The following is a 17,929-nucleotide window of genomic DNA, read 5'->3' as shown; positions in this document are numbered from 1 at the left end:
GCATCTTGTAGGTGACGATTCGGTTCTCATCCGCCATCAGCTCCTCGATATTTTCCACCAGCAGCTCCAGCTCCTCCAAGGAGCCAACTACTGCGGTAAGGAGGGATGATATCTTAGAAGGTTCCTCAAATGAGGCCATATGGGTAGAACTTAAAAACAAAAAGGGGGCAATCGCTTGGCTGGGAGTATACTACAGTCCTCCAAACAGTCAGGGAGAAATAGAGGAGCAGATATGTATGCAAATCTGAGAGAGGTATAAAAATAATAGGGTAATAATAGTAGGCGATTTCAACTTCCCCATTATTAACTGGGATAGTCTTGTGCAAAAGGCTTAAAGGGGGCAGAATTCTTACAGTGCATCCAAAAGAGCTTTTTGAGCCAGCATGTACAAAGTCCTACAAGAGAAGGGGAGGTACTGGACCTAATCATAGGGAATGAAGCCGGACAAGTGGTAGAAGTGTCAGTGGGGGAACATTTTGGCGATAGTGACCATAACTCTAAGATTTAAGGTAATTATGGAAAAGGAAAAGATGGACCGGAAATAAAGGTACTGAATTGGGGGAAGGCCGATTTCAATATGATAAAACAGGATCAGGCCAAAGTGGACTGCGAGCAGCTACTTGTAGGAATGTCTACATCAGACCAGTGGGTGTCATTCAAAAACGAAATAGTGAGAGTTCAGGGCCAACATGTTCCCGTAAAGGTGAAGGGTAGGACCAGCAAGTCCAGGGAACCCTGGATGTCAAGGGATATAGAGGATTGGAAAAGGAAAAAAAAAGGTTTATGGCAGATTCAGAGGGCTGAAAACAGCAGAGGCCCTAGAGGAGTTTGCAATGTCATGAAAATTAGTGGTGTCGTAAATAGTGAGGAGGTGAGAAGCCTTAGATTACAGGACTATATAGATGGGCTGGTAAGATGGCAAATGGAATTTAATCCTGAGAAGTGTGAAGTGATGCATTTTGGGAGGACTAACAAGGCAAGGGAATATACAATGGATGGTAGGACCCTAGGAATGACAGAGGGTCAGAGGGACCTTGGTGTAGTTGTCCATAGATCACTGAAGGCAGCAGCACAGGTTGATAAGGTGGTTAGGAAGGCATATGGGATACTTGCCTTCATTAGCCAAGGCACAGAATATAAGAGCAGTGAGGTTATGATGGATCTGTATAAAACGCTAGTTGGGCCACAGCTGGAGTACTGTGTACAGTTCTGGGCACCACACTATAGGAAGGATGTGATTACACTAGAGAGGGTGCAGAGGAGATTCACCAGGATGTTGCTTGGGCTATAAAGAGAAACTGGATAGGCTAGGGTTGTTTTCCTTAGAGCAGAGAAAGCTGAGAGGGGAACCTGATTGAGGTATACAAAATTATGAGGGGCATTGATAGGGTAGATAGGAAGAAACTTTTTCCCTTAGCGGAGGGGTCAATAACCAGGGGGCATAGGTTTAAGGTAAGGGGCAGGAGGTTTATACGGGAGTTGAGGAAAATATTTTTCACCCAGAGGGTGGTTGGAATCTGGAACACACTGCCTGAAGGGGTGGTAGAGGCAGGAACCCTCACAACAGTTAAGAAGTATTTAGATGAGCACTTGAAATGCTACAGCATACAAGGCTATGGGCCAAGTGCTGGAAAATGTGATTAGATGTGCTTGATGGCAGGCACGGACACTATAGGCCGAAGGGCCTGTTTCTGTGCTGTAATAACTCTAAGATTCCATGACACCTGCCCTGCCACCTTCAAAGATTTGTGTACATGTACCTCCAGGTCTCTCTGTTCCTGCACAACCTTTAGAATTGTACCCTTTTATTTTATATCACCCATCCTCGTTCTGCACTTCCCACTTGTGTGGTTAAATTGCATCTGTGTATGCCCAACCATTCCACCAGCCTATGTGCACTTGAAGTTTATAATACTATACTTCCAAGTTTTGTGCCCTCTGCAAATTTTGAAATTGTACCCTGTACACTCAATAAGAAAACAAGACAGACAGACTTGCATTTAAATAGTACCTTTTACGACCACTGGATGTCTCAAAGCATCTTACAGCCAATGAAGTACTTTTTGAAGTTCAGTCACAGTTGTAACGCAGGAAACACCAGTATGCACACAACAAACCCCACAACCAGCAATGTGATAATGATCAGATAATCTGTTTTTTTTAATGTTTATTGAGGGACTAATATTGGCCAGGACACTGGGGATAACTCTCCTTCAAAACAGTGCTATGGGATCTTTTACATCCATCCAAGCAAGCAGATGGGACCTTGGTTTAACATTTCATCCGAAAGATAGCACCTCCCAACAATGCAGCGCTACCTCAGTACGGCACTGAAGCGTCAGCCTTGATTTTTGTGCTCAAGCCCTAGAATGGGACTTGAACCCGCAACCTTGTGACTCAGAGGCGAGAGTACTCCAAGTGAGCCACAGCTGCCACTAAGTCTAAATAATTTACATGATCAAGAATAGCAGTGGTCCTAGTATCGACTCCATGGGAGCATCACTGTATACGGTCCTCCAGTCTGAAAAATGACTGTTCACTACTACTTTGTTCCCTGTCACTCTGCCAACTTTGTTTCCATGTTACCACTGTCCCTTTTAATCCACAGACAAGCCTATTATGTGGCGCTTTGTCAAATGCCTTTTGGAAGTCCACATACACCACGTCAATCCTTTCTGTTACCTTATCAAAAACTCAATCAAGTTAGTTAAACATTACTTGCCTCGGACAAATCAGTGCTGGATTTCCTTTATTAACCCATATTTCTCTAAGTGACTGTTAATTTTGTCCTGGATTATTAAGTGACTGTTAATTTTGTCCTGGATTATTGTTTCTAAAAGCTTTATCACAACTAAGGTTAAAGTGACTGCCCTGTGGCTGTTGGGTTTTTCCTTGCACCTTTTTTTGAACAAGGGTATAACATTTGCAGTTCTCCAGTCCTCTGGAAGCACCCCGTATTTAAGGAGGATTGGAGCCAGTACCTCCGCAATTCCCATTTTTACTTCCCTCAGCATCCGTGGATGCATTCCATCCAATCCTGATGATTTATCAACTTTAAGTACAGTCAGCCTTTCTTTTTAGTCCATCCAGTATCTCAACTACCTCCTCTTTCATTATGACTGGTAGCATTGTGTTCCTTGGTAAAGACAGATGCAAAGTGTTCATTAGTACCTCGTCAATGACCTCTGCTTCCACATGTGGGTCTCCTTTTTGGTCCGAATCAGCCCGATCCCTAATTTGGCAGGGGCTGGAGTGGCAGGATGAAGTAATGCAGAGGAGATACAAGCCGCACTAAAGGAGTCTGGATATGCACTTCAAGTGCCGTAATCTGCAGGGCTACGGACCAAATGCTGGAAGGTGGGATTAAAATGGGTGTATTGCTTTTCGGCCGGCACAGACATGATGGGCCAAGTGGCCCCTTGCTGTGTCTTCAACTTTCTATGATTCTATGATTGGAAGAGACAACAATATTATAATGAATAGCAGAGATCAGACAGGGGGAGGAGGGAAGGTGAATTGTGAGGCAGACAGCAGGGGGTAGGGAAGGTGAATTGTGAGGCAGATGGCGGTGGGGGCGGGGGTGGGAAGGTGAATTGTGAGGCAGACTGAGATGGATTTACAGTGTATGCAAGTAAATGCACAAAGTGTGACAACTAAGGTTGGAGGGCTGCAGGCAAAAGTAGCCACATGATATTAAGATAGCAAGGTGATAACGGACATGGGGAGAAACATAGAAAATAGGAGGAGTAGGCCATTTGGCCCTTCATGCCTGCTCCGCCATTCAAAGCAGATCATGGCTGATCATCTAATTCAGTACCCTGTTCCCGCTTTCTCCCCAGATCCCTTGATCCTTTAGGCATTAAGAAATATATTTATCTCCTTCTTGAATATATTTAATGATTTGGCCTCCACTGCCTTCTGCGGTAGAGAATTCCACAGGTGCACCACCCTCTGAGTGAAAAAATGTCTCCTCTTCTCGGTTCTAAATGGCATACCCCATATCCTGAGACTGTGACCCCTGGTTCTGGACTCTACTGCCATCGGGAACATCCTCCCTGCATCTAGCCTGTCTAGTCCTGTTAGAATTTTATAGGTTTCTATGAGATCCCCGCTCATTCTTTTAAACTCTAGTGAATATAGGCCTAGTCAACCCAATCTCTCCTCATACATCAATGCTGCCATCCCAGGAATCAGCCTAGTAAATCTTCTTTGCATTCCCTCCATGGCAAGAACATCCTTCCTCAGATAAGGAGACCAACATGCACAGAATACTCCAGATGTGGTCTCACCAAGGCCCTGTATAACTGGGAGGAGTGGGCATTTAATATTCTTGGCTACAATGCATTCAGGAATGATGGAGAAGAAAAAAAAGGAGGAAAGGCGTAAGCAGTATTGATCAACGATACTGCTACAACACAAGATGGGCCGATGTACTTCACGCTTCAAAGGCATAATCTATTTGTAACTCCTCAGATAATGAAGTAGCCTGTGTCCAGATGCAGCAAGACCCGGATAACATTCAAGCTTGGGCTGAAAAGTGCTAAATAACATTCCTGCCACACAAGTGCATACCATTACTATCTCCAACAAGAGAGAAGCTAACCATCTCCTCTTGATGTTCAACAGCATTACCATCACTGAATGCCCCAACATTAACATCCCGGGGGCTTACCATTGAGCAGAAACTTAACTGGACCAGCCGTATAAATGGGGTGGCTACAAGAGCGGTTCAGAGGATGGGAATTCTGTGGCGAGTAACTCACCTCCTGATTCCCCAAAGTCTGTCCACCGCCGATAAGGCACAAGTCAGGAGTGTGATGGAATACTCTCCTGCCTGGATGAGTGCAGTTCCAAGAAGCTTGACACCATCCAGGACAAAGCAGCCTGCTTGATCAGCACGCCATCCACCATCTTAAACATTCACTCCCTCCACCACCAGTGCACAGTGGCAGCAGTGTGTACCAGCTACAAGATGCACTGCAGCAACTCGCCAAGCCTCCTTCAACAGCACCTTCCAAACCTGCAACCTCTACCACCTAAAAGGACAAGGGCAGCAAATGTATGGGAACACCACCACCTGCAAGTTCCCCTCCAAGTCACACACCATCCTGACTTGGAACTATATTGCTATTCATTCATTGTCACTGGGTCAAAATCCTGGAACTCCCTCCCTAACAACACTCCGGGTATACCTACACCACATGGACTGCAGTGGCTCAAGAAGCCAGCTCACCACCACCTTCTCAAAGGCAATTAGAGATGGGCAACAAATGCTGGCCTAGCCAGCAACACTCATATCCCATGAATGAATACAAAAAATAGAACTTTCATGGTCAGTATGTTTGCAGCCCAACAAAGAAGGAAGCAATGCTCGATTTAGTTCTGGGAAATGATGGAACATGTTTCAGTGATTTGAGAAACAATATCATTGGCATTAGTTAAGAGTAGTTACAAAGAAAACCAAAGGAAAAACAAATAAGAAAATACTTACCTGGAGGAGGGCTAATTTCAGTGAGTTGAAAAGGATCTTGCCCTGGTAGATTGGGATCAATGATTGGCAGGTAAAACAGTAAATAAGCAATGAGAGACAGACAGGAAACCTGGGGAGTTCTTGACAGATTGGGTTACAATGTATTCAGTTAGTAAGTTGGCCAACAGCAAGACTAAATATGAAATTAATTTGAGACTGAATACCATTCAGTACGTACTTACCAATGTGACAATAGCACATTCTGCAGTGAGCTGAGCTGCACTGAATAATGTTCGAACAAAACGGTAAATCTGTTTCTGTTCTGGGTCATGTCGATCATAGTCTGCTGGCATTTCTGTTTTCTTTGTCAAAATAAAAGGAATTGTTATATTGATACAAGTTTCATTTCCTTGTTAATTTTGATCATAAATATGTCATTTACTTCCAAAGAGATATGACGAGCTCCAACAGGTTTACTTTCCAACCTAATTCCCCTGCTATTAATGTTGCTGATTCATGATGGATTATTGTCCCACTGGGAGGTCTCGAATTTTGCTCAGATAGAGCAACGTGTCAGCACATTATTCCAATATGAGAGAGGCAGGGTAGGTATCACAGGTGATGCCCAATCCTGTCCTTGCCCAACATCTACCTGAAAGCACTTCCATAAGGGTGACTGGATAAACATTCATTCACTCCGGATTATTAAGGTGGACAATAAGACCCCTAATTCAACTAACTCAAACACACAGGGCTTTCCTGTTTTGAATGACTGTTCTACACTTAGCAAGGTCCTTAACAACTGAGGTATTTGGATAGCTCTAAGGTACTAATGGCATAATTGGGGGAAATTCAGTTTTTACAGTGTAAGATTCATGTCTTGCTCATATAGCCACCCAGAATACGTATCAAATGAGGGGAAAAAGAGGATACACAAGTTGATTTGTGCCAGTCTTTACACCTTTGTGTCATGGCTCAGTAGCATTATTGGTTGAGATGGAGCAGGTTGGGCACTAGTATTCTTCAAGTATAGTCTAAGCAGATGTGTCACACTAGGAGATGGTGAAAGGATTGAAACAGCAGAGAAATAGCTTCCTAGATTGGGGGTTACAAAAAGCAGGACTTCAGGCAAGAAAGATGAGCCAATTTATTTATTTTTGTCTGTTGGGTAGTTCCTGTTATGCTTTCATCTGTAACTCAATATCTTGGGGAGTTGTCTGTACAACCTTACATCTTACAATGCCAAGCTTGATCTAATTTAACACGAGTGAAAATAGACCAAAAAGATACTTACTGACAATGGGTGGAGCTTCTCGTCAAATATATCTAACAACATTCGTCCATCTGAATCTCTAGAGAAAAAAAAAATCATTGATGGCGATAATGGGTTGTGAACAGGCAGTTAATAAAGGGTCAGTAATAGTTCAAATGAATTGCTTTAGAATACCAACATACCTGTTTTTGATGTGGTAATATATTGCAAGTGCTACACTGTAAAGAAAAGTGAGTATTAGCGTCAGTTTTGGAGAATATCAGTAGTCTTTAACTGTAGATAACACATATATTGTTAACATTTACGGCTTATCAAACTGAACCTGTTGTAATGACATGGTAGCTGCTAATCTTTCAGTCTATGCTTGCATAAGGTCAGACACTAAACAGAATCATTTTAGCATTAGAATTATTACCCTGACATTAATATAAGGACAAGTCTGAATTTGAGGTTCAGTTGCAAACTATAGTGGACTCCCAGAGTTCTAATTTTATCAGAATCCCTCCCCACTGAATTGGTGGGACATTGGTCTGAACATTTGTTTGGCTGAAGAGGTGGGTGAGGCCACAATTTCCCATCTCCAAGCGATGTGCTGGCTTTCAGATGATTTTTGAAGGGGCAGCAGGTCCTGTATACTGCCACCTGCCCGAACGTGGTGAGCAACCAATTAAGCCCCTTGAAGGCTTAATTAAGGGCACTCTCCTGACCCCGACCAGATTTTCAATCTGGCGCATGGGGTACCGTCGCACCAGGAGGCTGTCCGTGAAACTGTGGCAGCCTCGGAGCCGCAGGGCAGGTACATCTGTAGCAGAGACTTCAATGTATTTTGGAAGGCGCCATTCCGAAAATCGACCACAACTGCTGCAGTGCCCATTACTGTTGGCAGGGTGGGGGGGGGGGGGGGGGGGGGAAATGGGTTGCTTCACCCCTGATGTCCAAAGGCCCTAACGCTCCAGGGCCTCTCACTTACCTATTTTGTGGCCAGTGACCAGGAATGGAATTACTCCTCGTGCCTCCCTACATACTTCAGCAGCTCCCACCTCAGACGGTGGGGCTGCCAACATGTTAGTGCTGGATGGCCTCCTATTGGCCTACCAGATTCAGGTTGGACAGGCTCCCAAAGGCAGCCACTTCTTTGGTTGCCTCCTTCAAAATCACCCTCTGGGTCCCAACTGTGGCATTTGAGAATCCCTGACCCGCATTTCATTCCAACAGCAGGATCGAGACCTGGGAACAAAAACTCAGCCCATTGAGTTAGCAACCCCAAACTCCAATTTAAATTTAGATCCAGTTTTAACTGATGGCTTTAAAGTCTGCTCTGATGTTGAAAGTTTCCAACATGAAATTAATCTGGCCAAATTCAACGGAGTGGTACAGCACAAAAGTACTCATAATTCAGCCCAAATTAACAATCTCACTCAGAACAGCCATAAAGATGGTTATTGGGAAAGCAGGCAGGAAAAAAAAAACTCTGCCGCAATACAGGATGCTCATTTGGTATCAGGACTAAGGCACATTTTTAGAGATTCTTTGGTGAACAAGTGAACTTTAGTATACTAATGTCTGGTGTAGTTCTAAACCAGATCTGAAGTCTGCACAGAATTATCTGATCAGTATTACACTGGCTCCAAACCTCTAAGCCAACAATAGTTCCTGGTCATTATTTATAAATCCTTTTAGAAAGTGCATGTAGGGGTATTGAGTGGTTTCAAGTATGGTCTGTCTCTAGCAAAGTGTTTAGACAATGAATAGTTAGAGTAGAGGAAGCTGAACTCTATATCTCCTCCTCGGCTTATACAGTACTTGATAGTTAGCATTTATTCACATAAGTAAGAAGTGTCCCATCTTCCAGCAAGAAATACACTAAGGGAAAATATATCTGAATCCATGCAATGGAGTTGCAGTCCTGGGCGTTAACACCAAGAAACCCTGAAATTGAGAAATGCTGTTCTCAATGCAGTCTCATTCAACAGGAGATTATGGTGCTGAGGGAAGCATGCCCAATTTTCATTACTGCCAATATTCCAGTCACAGATTTTAATGACCAGACATAATTCTCTCAGCTGTGCCCATAGGCAGAGTTTTGCAATTTCAAATCTTGAACGTCTCTTCTCCTTCTCAAAGGAAACTTCAACATGTATAGCATTGTCTCATTGCACCAATAACTGAAAATGGCTGCCTGCATCCAAAACAAGGCCGAAAATAAGCTTGCCCGCAGTACATGACTATCAGCAAAACTTTGCATTCTGCACCACAATTTATTTTAAAGATTTCAGTTCTCTCAATTTACACATCAATTAGGTCCTAAACAACTGCAATAAAATCTCAAATTTTGTATTTTGTGGAAAGAATGATTAGACTGAGGAACTGGCTCAGAGCTTGGAGGTTTGCGGGAAGGGGCTAACATCATAGTTTGTTGAATTACAACAATTTACAGCAAGCTTGGAAGCACGTAATGTACGTAAACATTTCACTGTTTAAATCCCCAACTCTGCATTTTCATAGAATAGAACAGGGATGCAGAGGGAGAGTTAAAATAGCATCAGATTTTCACAGCAGAGATTTTATACTTGACTTCAGCATAGTCTCCAGGGAAATGGTGCAAATGGCCATTTTCAGCCATTTCATTAGGGAATTTCTGCCAGTCTCCTGCTGAAGATACGACAGAAGACCACAAGAAAGTGCGTCCATTTCAAGGTCACCTTCTCTCGTAGAATAGCAGAAAAAAATAAAGTGCTAAAGACATATTAGTCTGGAGTCTGCAGCTTCTAAAAGTATTTAAAATAAATGAGACAAATAGTTTCAATGAAATCCCAAAGTCCTACTGTGTTAATGAAGTTGCTTGTTGATACTCTGGGAAATTTTGAGGATAAAATCTCATTGAATCGCACTGGGCTGGAAGTGCTGCACTTTACTAAAATTACTACTGACCATCAGAATTTTGGGTACCAGGTTCGAACCCTTCAGCTCCACTGTGCTCCCAGCTTAAGCCATTTAACTGTGGGGGCTTTCAAGCAAAACTAACAGAAGGGAAAAATCAGATCTCCATTTTCACATGCCTCCTGGCAAAGGAAGGTTTGTGCACTGTATGTCATTTGGTACAAACTTAATTTGGTGTTTCTCGACATTAGCTAGGAAATCAGAGAAATTCAGAGTGCTGCGCATTCTCATAACTGGCAAGCAGAGTGTACTGGAGGTTGTGTTTCTCTTCAGGTCTCAGGAATGTTAGGACAAGTGGTGGGGGTTGGTGGGGAAGGGCAACAGTGAAGCTGAGAGAATAGTTAGCTGAATTCCTGCATCCAGGCCATTGACCAAGGGCAGACAGTTCAACTCTCCTGTCCTCTTGGAAACAGGGGAGCATCTTACCAATGACAGGAGAATAACTTGGAAGAGGTGGGGATGGTGGGTGAATGTACCTGGTTGCATGCACTCAAAAAAGTGTCCCAATGTGAAGAGAAAACATTTTCTAAAGGCTTTCTTTATTTGAATTATCATTTTCAAGGCATTTGGTAGACAGGTTATAAGACAACAGCTGCTTCTTATTGAATGCTTTCAATGACGGATGTGAGTTATGGCAGGGATTAAAAGTATGAGGTGTGATTTGCATAAGGATTTCACATACAGGGACCTTCCAAAAAGAATCAGCCCATGTTCTGAATCAAGACCACAGAGATCACTGATTTTGTACAGAAAATGCATCACGGTAAAGACGCCAAACCAGCTACGCCAACTTTCTCTCAACGGCAAGAATTTATACTTACTGTACTGAATTCACAGAGTTCCAAAAGATACACAGAACTCCAAAAGATTAGTGATGTGACTGCAGTGGCAAGCAATTTAAAGATTAGGTGATTTTCAGTTTTCATCATGGCAGAGTCCTGAGGCAGGATTTTTAGCCTGGGGCCGGGATCGGACAGGCGGGGCCGAACATTAGCGCCGCTGGCCGGCGTGCCAGTTCCCCAGCTCCATCCTGCCTCCAGGCCATTTTTGGTGAGGTGGGATTGGGGCTAGCAAGGTTATCTACCAGCACCCGGGCAATTAACTCCAATTAAAGGAGGCCAACTGGGATTTTCCAGTCAGCCTCCAGTTTATGTAACCAGCGGGGGTCAGATTAGGTGCCTGGAGGCAGGCAGTTGGAGGCATGCCAGGGATTAGCACTCCCGGCAGGTCCAGAGGCTCTCCCTGTCTGCCTGGATGTGAGAGCAGCCACAGGCCGCCCTTTAGAAGGATTCCTCCCCACCTCCCCCCACACCCCCAGTGGTGGCCTGGCTGCTAAATTTCTTTTTTTAATTAAAGATTTTTAAAAGTTTGAGAGAGGGTGCCTCCATGTTGAAGCATCCTCTCTCTCATTTACCATCCATTGCAGCCTGCTGCTCCACTCAAGCTGAAGGCCTCTGATTGGCCCTCCAGCTTCGAGAGCCCACCCACTACCCTTAACTGTTCCGAGAACATGTCTCCATGCTAATTGAGGGAGCGCTCCCGTGAAAATCCCAATGAATGACTGTTTCCTCCCAGGGGCGGGTTCAGGATCTGGAAACAGTCCCGACTTGTTTCCTGCCCCCACAAGGAAATCTGACCCAAAGAGTTAAGATTTTTTGTTGAACCCATTTAGTTTCATCCCTTCCTCAAAATCCCCCTGTACATGCTCAACTCCGCAGGCAACTGAAAATTAAATAATTAAACCTTCAAACACCACCCAGTAATGCTTACAGCACTAAATGGTCAGGAACTGCTGGCTTGCCCATCCTCTTAACTGAGGAATGATGTGAAGCACAGAGTGGAAGACATTCACTAAATATGTCAATTTATTTATTTTATTTTTTATTTAGAGATACAGCACTGAAACAGGCCCTTCGGCCCACTGAGTCTGTGCCAACCATCAACCACCCATTTATACTAATCCTACACTAATTCCATATTTCTACCACATCCCTACCTGTCCCTATATTTCCCTACCACCTACCTATACTAGGGGCAATTTATAATGGCAAATTTACCTATCAACCTGCAAGTCTTTGGCATGTAGGAGGAAACCGGAGCACCCGGAGGAAACCCACGCAGACACAGAGAGAACTTGCAAACTCCACACAGGCAGTACCCAGAATTGAACCCGGGTCGCTGGAGCTGTGAGGCTGCGGTGCTAACCACTGCGCCACTGTGCCGCCCAATTGTATCTTTTTAAATTAAACAAGCGGTTTCTTAATCATCAGAGCCACAAGCCTACTGCTGTGAAACAGGCACAATGCTAATCATGAAGGATTAAAGGCAGTATCTGAACTCCTGATTTTCCAATGAATGGACTTGCTTTGATTAGGCCACTGCATTCCAGATCTTGTACAGCAGATGGCACCCTTTACTGTTAGAATTAGCCTGTGAACCCAAACTACAAAGATCACTGTGGCGAAGGTTAGAAATACTTTTTTTTCCCCCAAAATATACTTTATTCATAAAAATCTGTTAAAAAAAATACATTACAAAACAGTTCAAAACAGCACCAAGTTGACATTCCAAAAAGTGCGAAGGAAATCAGTTTTCTTCAATACAGGAGTGAGTTGCCTCACAACCCTTTCATTCCATTTTACATGCCTTGTACATTTTAAAGCAAACCCATATTTAGTGTATACAGCCCGAGGGGTTTCCCATGGGTCCAGCCCCTCAGTTCACTTTGGTGGGAGGACCTAACACAGTAGTCTTTCCCCAGTGACACTTTGCAGCAGCTGCCCAAAGCTTTAGTGCGTCCCTCAGGACGTAGTCCTGGACCTTGGAATGTGCCAGTCTGCAACACTCAGTCGTGGACAACTGCTTGCGCTGGAAGACCAGCAAGTTTGGGGCAGACCAAAGAGCGTCTCTCACCGAATTGATGGTCCTCCAGCAGCAGTTGATGTTTATTTCCCTGGGAACAGCCCGTAGAGCACAGACCCCTGTGTTACAAAGCTGCTTGGAATGAACCTCGACAAAAACCACTTTCCACATCTGCTTTGCAAAGACACATTCCAGAAGGAGGTGGGCAACTGTCTCTTCCCCACAGCAGCCACCTCGAGGGCAGCGTGTGGAGGGGGCTAGACTCCAGGCGTGGAACCATCCGACATGATCCACCATCTCCTTTTCCCGTAGGGCCTTGAGGACATTCTGTGCAGATCACGGCCTGATGGATTGGTGGTCAAAGGTGTTTTCCTGCAGAAAGTATTCCATGAAGGATGGCTGGTACGGCACGATCTAACTGGATGGAGCGTTCCGCGGCAATGTGACCAGACCCATCCTTCGCAACACTGGGGACAGACAGAACCTCAGCACGTAGTGACACTTGGTGTTTGTGTACTGAGGCTCTACGCACAGCTTGATGAAGCCACACACGAAGGTGGTCATCAGGATGAGGGTGACGTTCGGTATATTTTTTCTGCCCTTATCCAGAGGTTTGAACATTGTGTCCCTCCAGACCCGGTCCATTTTGGATCTCCAGATAAAGTGGAAATGGCTCGGGTGACCGCCACGACACAGGAGTGAGGTATGGGCCAGACCTGCACCACGTACTGCAACGTGAGCGCCTCGCACCTGATGACCAGGTTCTTACGCATAATGGAGAGAGATCGCTGCCCCCACATGCTCAGTTTATGGTGTCCCCTGGCTACTCACTCCTTCCAGGTCTTGGTGCGCGCCCTGGCCCTTCCGAACCATATCCCCAGCACCTTCAGGTAGTCTGACCTGACAGTGAAGGGGACAAAGAATCAGTCGGCCCAAAGAACATGACGTCGCTCTTGCCGTGATTAACTTTGGCTCCCGAGGCCAGTTCAAACTGGTCACAGATGCTCATCAGTCTGCGAACGGACAGCGGATCCGAGCAGAAGACGGCAACGTCATTCATGTCCAGGGAGGTTTTTACCCGAGCGCCTCCACTGCCTGGGATTGTCACCCCTCTTATGCCTGCATCCTTCCTAATGGACTCAGCAAAAGGTGCGATACAGCAAACAAACAAGACCGAGGAGAGAGGACAGCCCTGTCTGACTCCAGATTGGATCGGGAAACTCTCTGATTGATTGATTGAGACTGCACAACTGATGTTTGTGTAGAGCAGTTTGATCCAATTGCAGATCCCCTCCCCAAACCCCATTTTGGAGAGCACATCCATCATGTAGGTGTGCAATATCCTGTCAAAAACCTTCTCCTGGTCCAGGCTGATGAGGCAGGTGTTCACCCTCCTGTCCCGTACATAGGCGATCGTATCCCTATCAGAGATCTTCCTGCCGGGTACAGTGCAGGTCTGGTCAGGGTGAATCACCAACTCCAGAGCAGACTTGACCCGACTGGCGATGATGTTGGACAGAATCTTGTAGTCAACATTAAGCAGTGAGATGGACTGCCAATTTCTGATTTCCACCCTCTCCCCCTTCCGCTTGTAGATGAGAGGCATGATGCCTTTCCTCATGAATTCTGACATACTGCCGGTCAGAAGCATACTCTCGTATACATCCAGCAGGTCTGGGCTGACCCAGTCCCACAGAGACTAATACAACCACATATCTCAAACAGGTGCATTTGAGAGGGGAGCTGTTTAGAAAACTGGCCATCCTTCTACAGACATTCAAGACACCCTACACCCATCCTATACATCTGTCATGCTAGGCCTCCACGTGCCAAGAATGAGGCATATTAATTTTGTCATGAACATTGATTTTAAACTGTTACTGGAGTGAAGAAGACTTGTTAAACAGATCAGCTGTGGCTGGAAAATATATTTGCATATCAACAGACAATGTTTGGAAGGACAAAGCAGCCATTCTCTGACATTCAACCCACATTGGACTTTTGATCACCAGACGTTGATGGTGGGGGAGCTCACATTCCAGGTTGACTGCTAAGATGGCCGAATACACAAACAGACATGGTCAAACCAGCTAGTCACATGACTAACCTGCTGGGCAACTTGAGTTTTTTGAATTTGCACAAACAGTTTGGGCACAAAGTCTGTTTGCCCCTGGACTGAGATCTCTCACCTGTCTGCCTGCTCCCATCTCTTTCTCACAAGCCTCTGAATCCACTGAAGACACATGAACCCCAAGGGAGAAAAATCTCCTGCAGCGAACAAGGTTTAAGAATAATACTGGGCCCCAACGAAAAGGAAGATCTACCTCCAATGAAGGACTCTCCAGTGAGCTCGAAGAACCATAACCACAACTCTTCAGATATCGCCTCAAACTTTTCCAGTTTATTTTTCTTCTGCTCTTTTCTGTCTCTATTTGCATGCGTGTATCATGTATACATGCTAGCATGGGCTTGTGGTATATCCGTAGGCATTAACCGAATTAGAGTTTAAGTTTAAGAAATTTCAACTTTTCTTCTTCAAACCTGAGAAAGCCGGTTTGTCCTGGGTTCTTTGCCTTATAATTGGAAAGCAGTGAACAAGGATTCACCAAGGAGGAGCTAAAAACAGTGTGTTTAAAATTAAACCCTGTTCCAGTAAGACCAGGTGAAGGCTGAAAGGGAGCCCGAGACCTCTTTCTCACCTGTTCATAACAACATCAGAAACCATTAACTGAGAGTAGGCTCACCATATCTTGATTGCTGAACTGCACAGAAATTTGCACCTTTAACATAAAGAAGCATCCATAAAGTCCTCTGCTTTTGGTGTTTGAGGTAAAAGTGGAGGAAATGGTGAGGAGGGTAAAAAGGTGACTATCACGGAAAAAAAGGAGCCTGGAGTTATCCCTTCCCTCCAAAATGATTTTGGAGCAGTGGACCTTGTTTACTGGAGAGTGAAGCATGGTTACTTTTGACATAGCTAGATTTAGTTTTACTAACATTGGCTCGGCCAGTTGTACTCCAGGACATTCGAGTTTACATCCTTTGGAACTGAGACATATTAAATTTTGCAATCCCAGAGATGCTCAAGCAGTCAGGCAGCAAATTCCTGCCTATAAGACTTGGAGTTAATACTCTACTAGTGCCTCTCCACATTAACCATTTTTCACATTATATCAGCTATGTTTCTTTATAGCTGCACAGGGAGAGCCACATCAGACAAACGCCATGAGATTCTCAATCAAAAACTGATCACCAACTGCTGCCTCATGCCTAAAACATACATGTAGTTAAAAGCAATATAGATATAGTCCTGCCAATTCAAACCAGCAAATCCAGTGGCATAAAATTATAACAGGACATAGAAATGGAGTCACAGGAGGTAAAATTACCAATGCATTTTGTTGGACCTATTCGATCTTCTGCCTGTCCTCACCCATGCTTTACCTCGCTTCCAATCACAAGATGTTTCTAGCTGGTGTAAGTCAACATGCAGTTAGCTCAGTAGAATTCTGAATGTGCTACTATTTAAAACTAATCTCCAGGTCAGATGAGGTCATTTTCTTTTCTATGTGCAGTACTTTACACTTACATCCACATTAAACTTCATTTCCATTATTCCATCATTTACATATTTTGTGCAACTCATTTTGCATTCTTTGGGTGTCCTCTTCAGAGTCAATTACTCCCCTCCTCAACCTTGGTAACGTGCAAATTTGGCCAATCTGTATTGAGTTTCTGAAAATTGAAGATTGAGAAGAGTAGTGGTCCAAACAATGATCCATGGGGCACCCCACTCAGCCCTTCCAGCGCCACCACCCCCCAACCACCCCCCCTCCCCCTTAACATAACTTTAACAAGTACCCACTATTTTCTATCCATCAACCAATTTCTTACTCACTTCAAAGTATTACCCTGAATCCTCATTGGCTAAGCTTATGTAATGGCTTTTTATGCAGAACTTGGTGAAGTGCTTTTTAGAAGTCACAGAGTTATTTATGGCGCAGAAGGAGGCCATTAAGCCCATCAAGTCCATGTCAGCTCTCCGCGGAGCAATCCAGTAAGTCCCACTCCCCTGCTCGATCCCCATAGTTCTGCAAGTTTATCTCCATCATGTGCCCATCCAATTTCCTTTTGAAATCACTGATGGTCTCCGCTTCCACCACCCTCATAGGCAGGGAGTTCCAGGTCATTACCACTCGCTGCATAAAAAGTTCTGCCTCATGTTACCCCCCCGCATCTTTTTCCCAAAGCCTTCAATCTGTGTCCCCTAGTCCTTGTACCATCAATTAATGGGAACAGTTTTTCCTCATCCAACTTATCTAAGCCTGTAATAATCTTGTACACCTCGATCAAATCTCCCCTCAATCTCTTTTGCTCCAGGGAGAACAAACCCACTTTTCCAACCTAACCTTGTAACTAAAATCCCCCATCCTTGGAATCATTCTGATAAATCTCCTCTGCACCCTCTCATTGACCCTCACATCCTTCCTAAAGTGTGGTAACCAGAACTGGACACAATACTCCAGTTGGGGCCTAACTAGAGCTTTATAAAGGTTCAGCATAACTTCCATGCTTTTGTACTCTATGCCCCTATTTATGAAGCCCAAGATCCCATATGCTTTACTGATCACACTCTCAATATGTCCTTCCACCTTCAAAGATCGCTGCACATGCACCCCCAAGGTCCCTCTTTTCCTGCACACTCTTTAGAACTGTTCCTGCACACTCTTTAGAACTGTGCCATTAAGTCTATATTGCCTCTCCCTATCCCTTCTGCCAAAATAAATCACCTCACACTTGTCTGTATTAATTTCCATCTGCCACCTCTCTGCCCATTCTGCTAGTCTATCAATGTCCTGTTGCAGGCAGTTCGCATCATCCTCGCTGTTTGCCACTCCTCCAAGTTTGGTGTCATTGGCAAATTTTGAAATTCTATCTACTCTGTATTCCAAGATCCAAGTCATTTATATATAGCAAAAAAAAGTAGTGGACCCCAGTACTGACGCTGGGGAATACCACTGTCTCCCATCCTCCAGTCTGAAAAACAACCATTTACATGACTCTAAAATAAAAGCAAAATACTGCGGATGCTGGAAATCTGAAATAAAAACAAGAAACGCTGGAAATACCTGCTCTGAAGTGTTACTGACCTGAAACGTTAACTCTGCTTCTCTCTCCACAGATGCTGCCAGACCTGCTGAGTATTTCCAGCGTTTCTTGTTTTTATTTAGTTTACATGACTCGCTGTTTTCTGTCCTTAAGTCAATTTTTTTATCCAGTTGAACACTGACCCTCCGATTCCATGAGCCTCAATTTTGTTAACCAGCCTTTGATGTGGTACTTTATCAAACACTTTCTTAAAATCCACATAGACAACATCCCTTCAT

The 17,929-nt window shown here is 44.4% G+C and overlaps 1 protein-coding gene across 6 annotated transcripts in view; it reads right to left on the bottom strand.

Annotated features, from left to right (window-relative positions):
* Nucleotides 1-17,929, bottom strand: part of ccny (cyclin Y) — a 262,025-nt gene that overhangs the window by 36,626 nt on the left and 207,470 nt on the right. For all 6 annotated transcript variants that reach the window (XM_068014834.1, XM_068014841.1, XM_068014847.1 and 3 more), the window contains 3 exons: nucleotides 6,926-6,961; nucleotides 6,765-6,822; nucleotides 5,713-5,832 (listed from right to left, as the gene is read on the bottom strand). In XM_068014834.1, the coding sequence (XP_067870935.1) occupies nucleotides 5,713-5,832; nucleotides 6,765-6,822; nucleotides 6,926-6,961 (214 nt within the window). The remainder of the gene's footprint in view (nucleotides 1-5,712; nucleotides 5,833-6,764; nucleotides 6,823-6,925; nucleotides 6,962-17,929) is intronic.

This window comes from Heterodontus francisci, chromosome 2 (genome assembly GCF_036365525.1).
Source record: "Heterodontus francisci isolate sHetFra1 chromosome 2, sHetFra1.hap1, whole genome shotgun sequence".
NCBI lineage: Eukaryota > Metazoa > Chordata > Chondrichthyes > Heterodontiformes > Heterodontidae > Heterodontus > Heterodontus francisci.
This window is presented reverse-complemented; position numbering and strand designations above follow the sequence as displayed.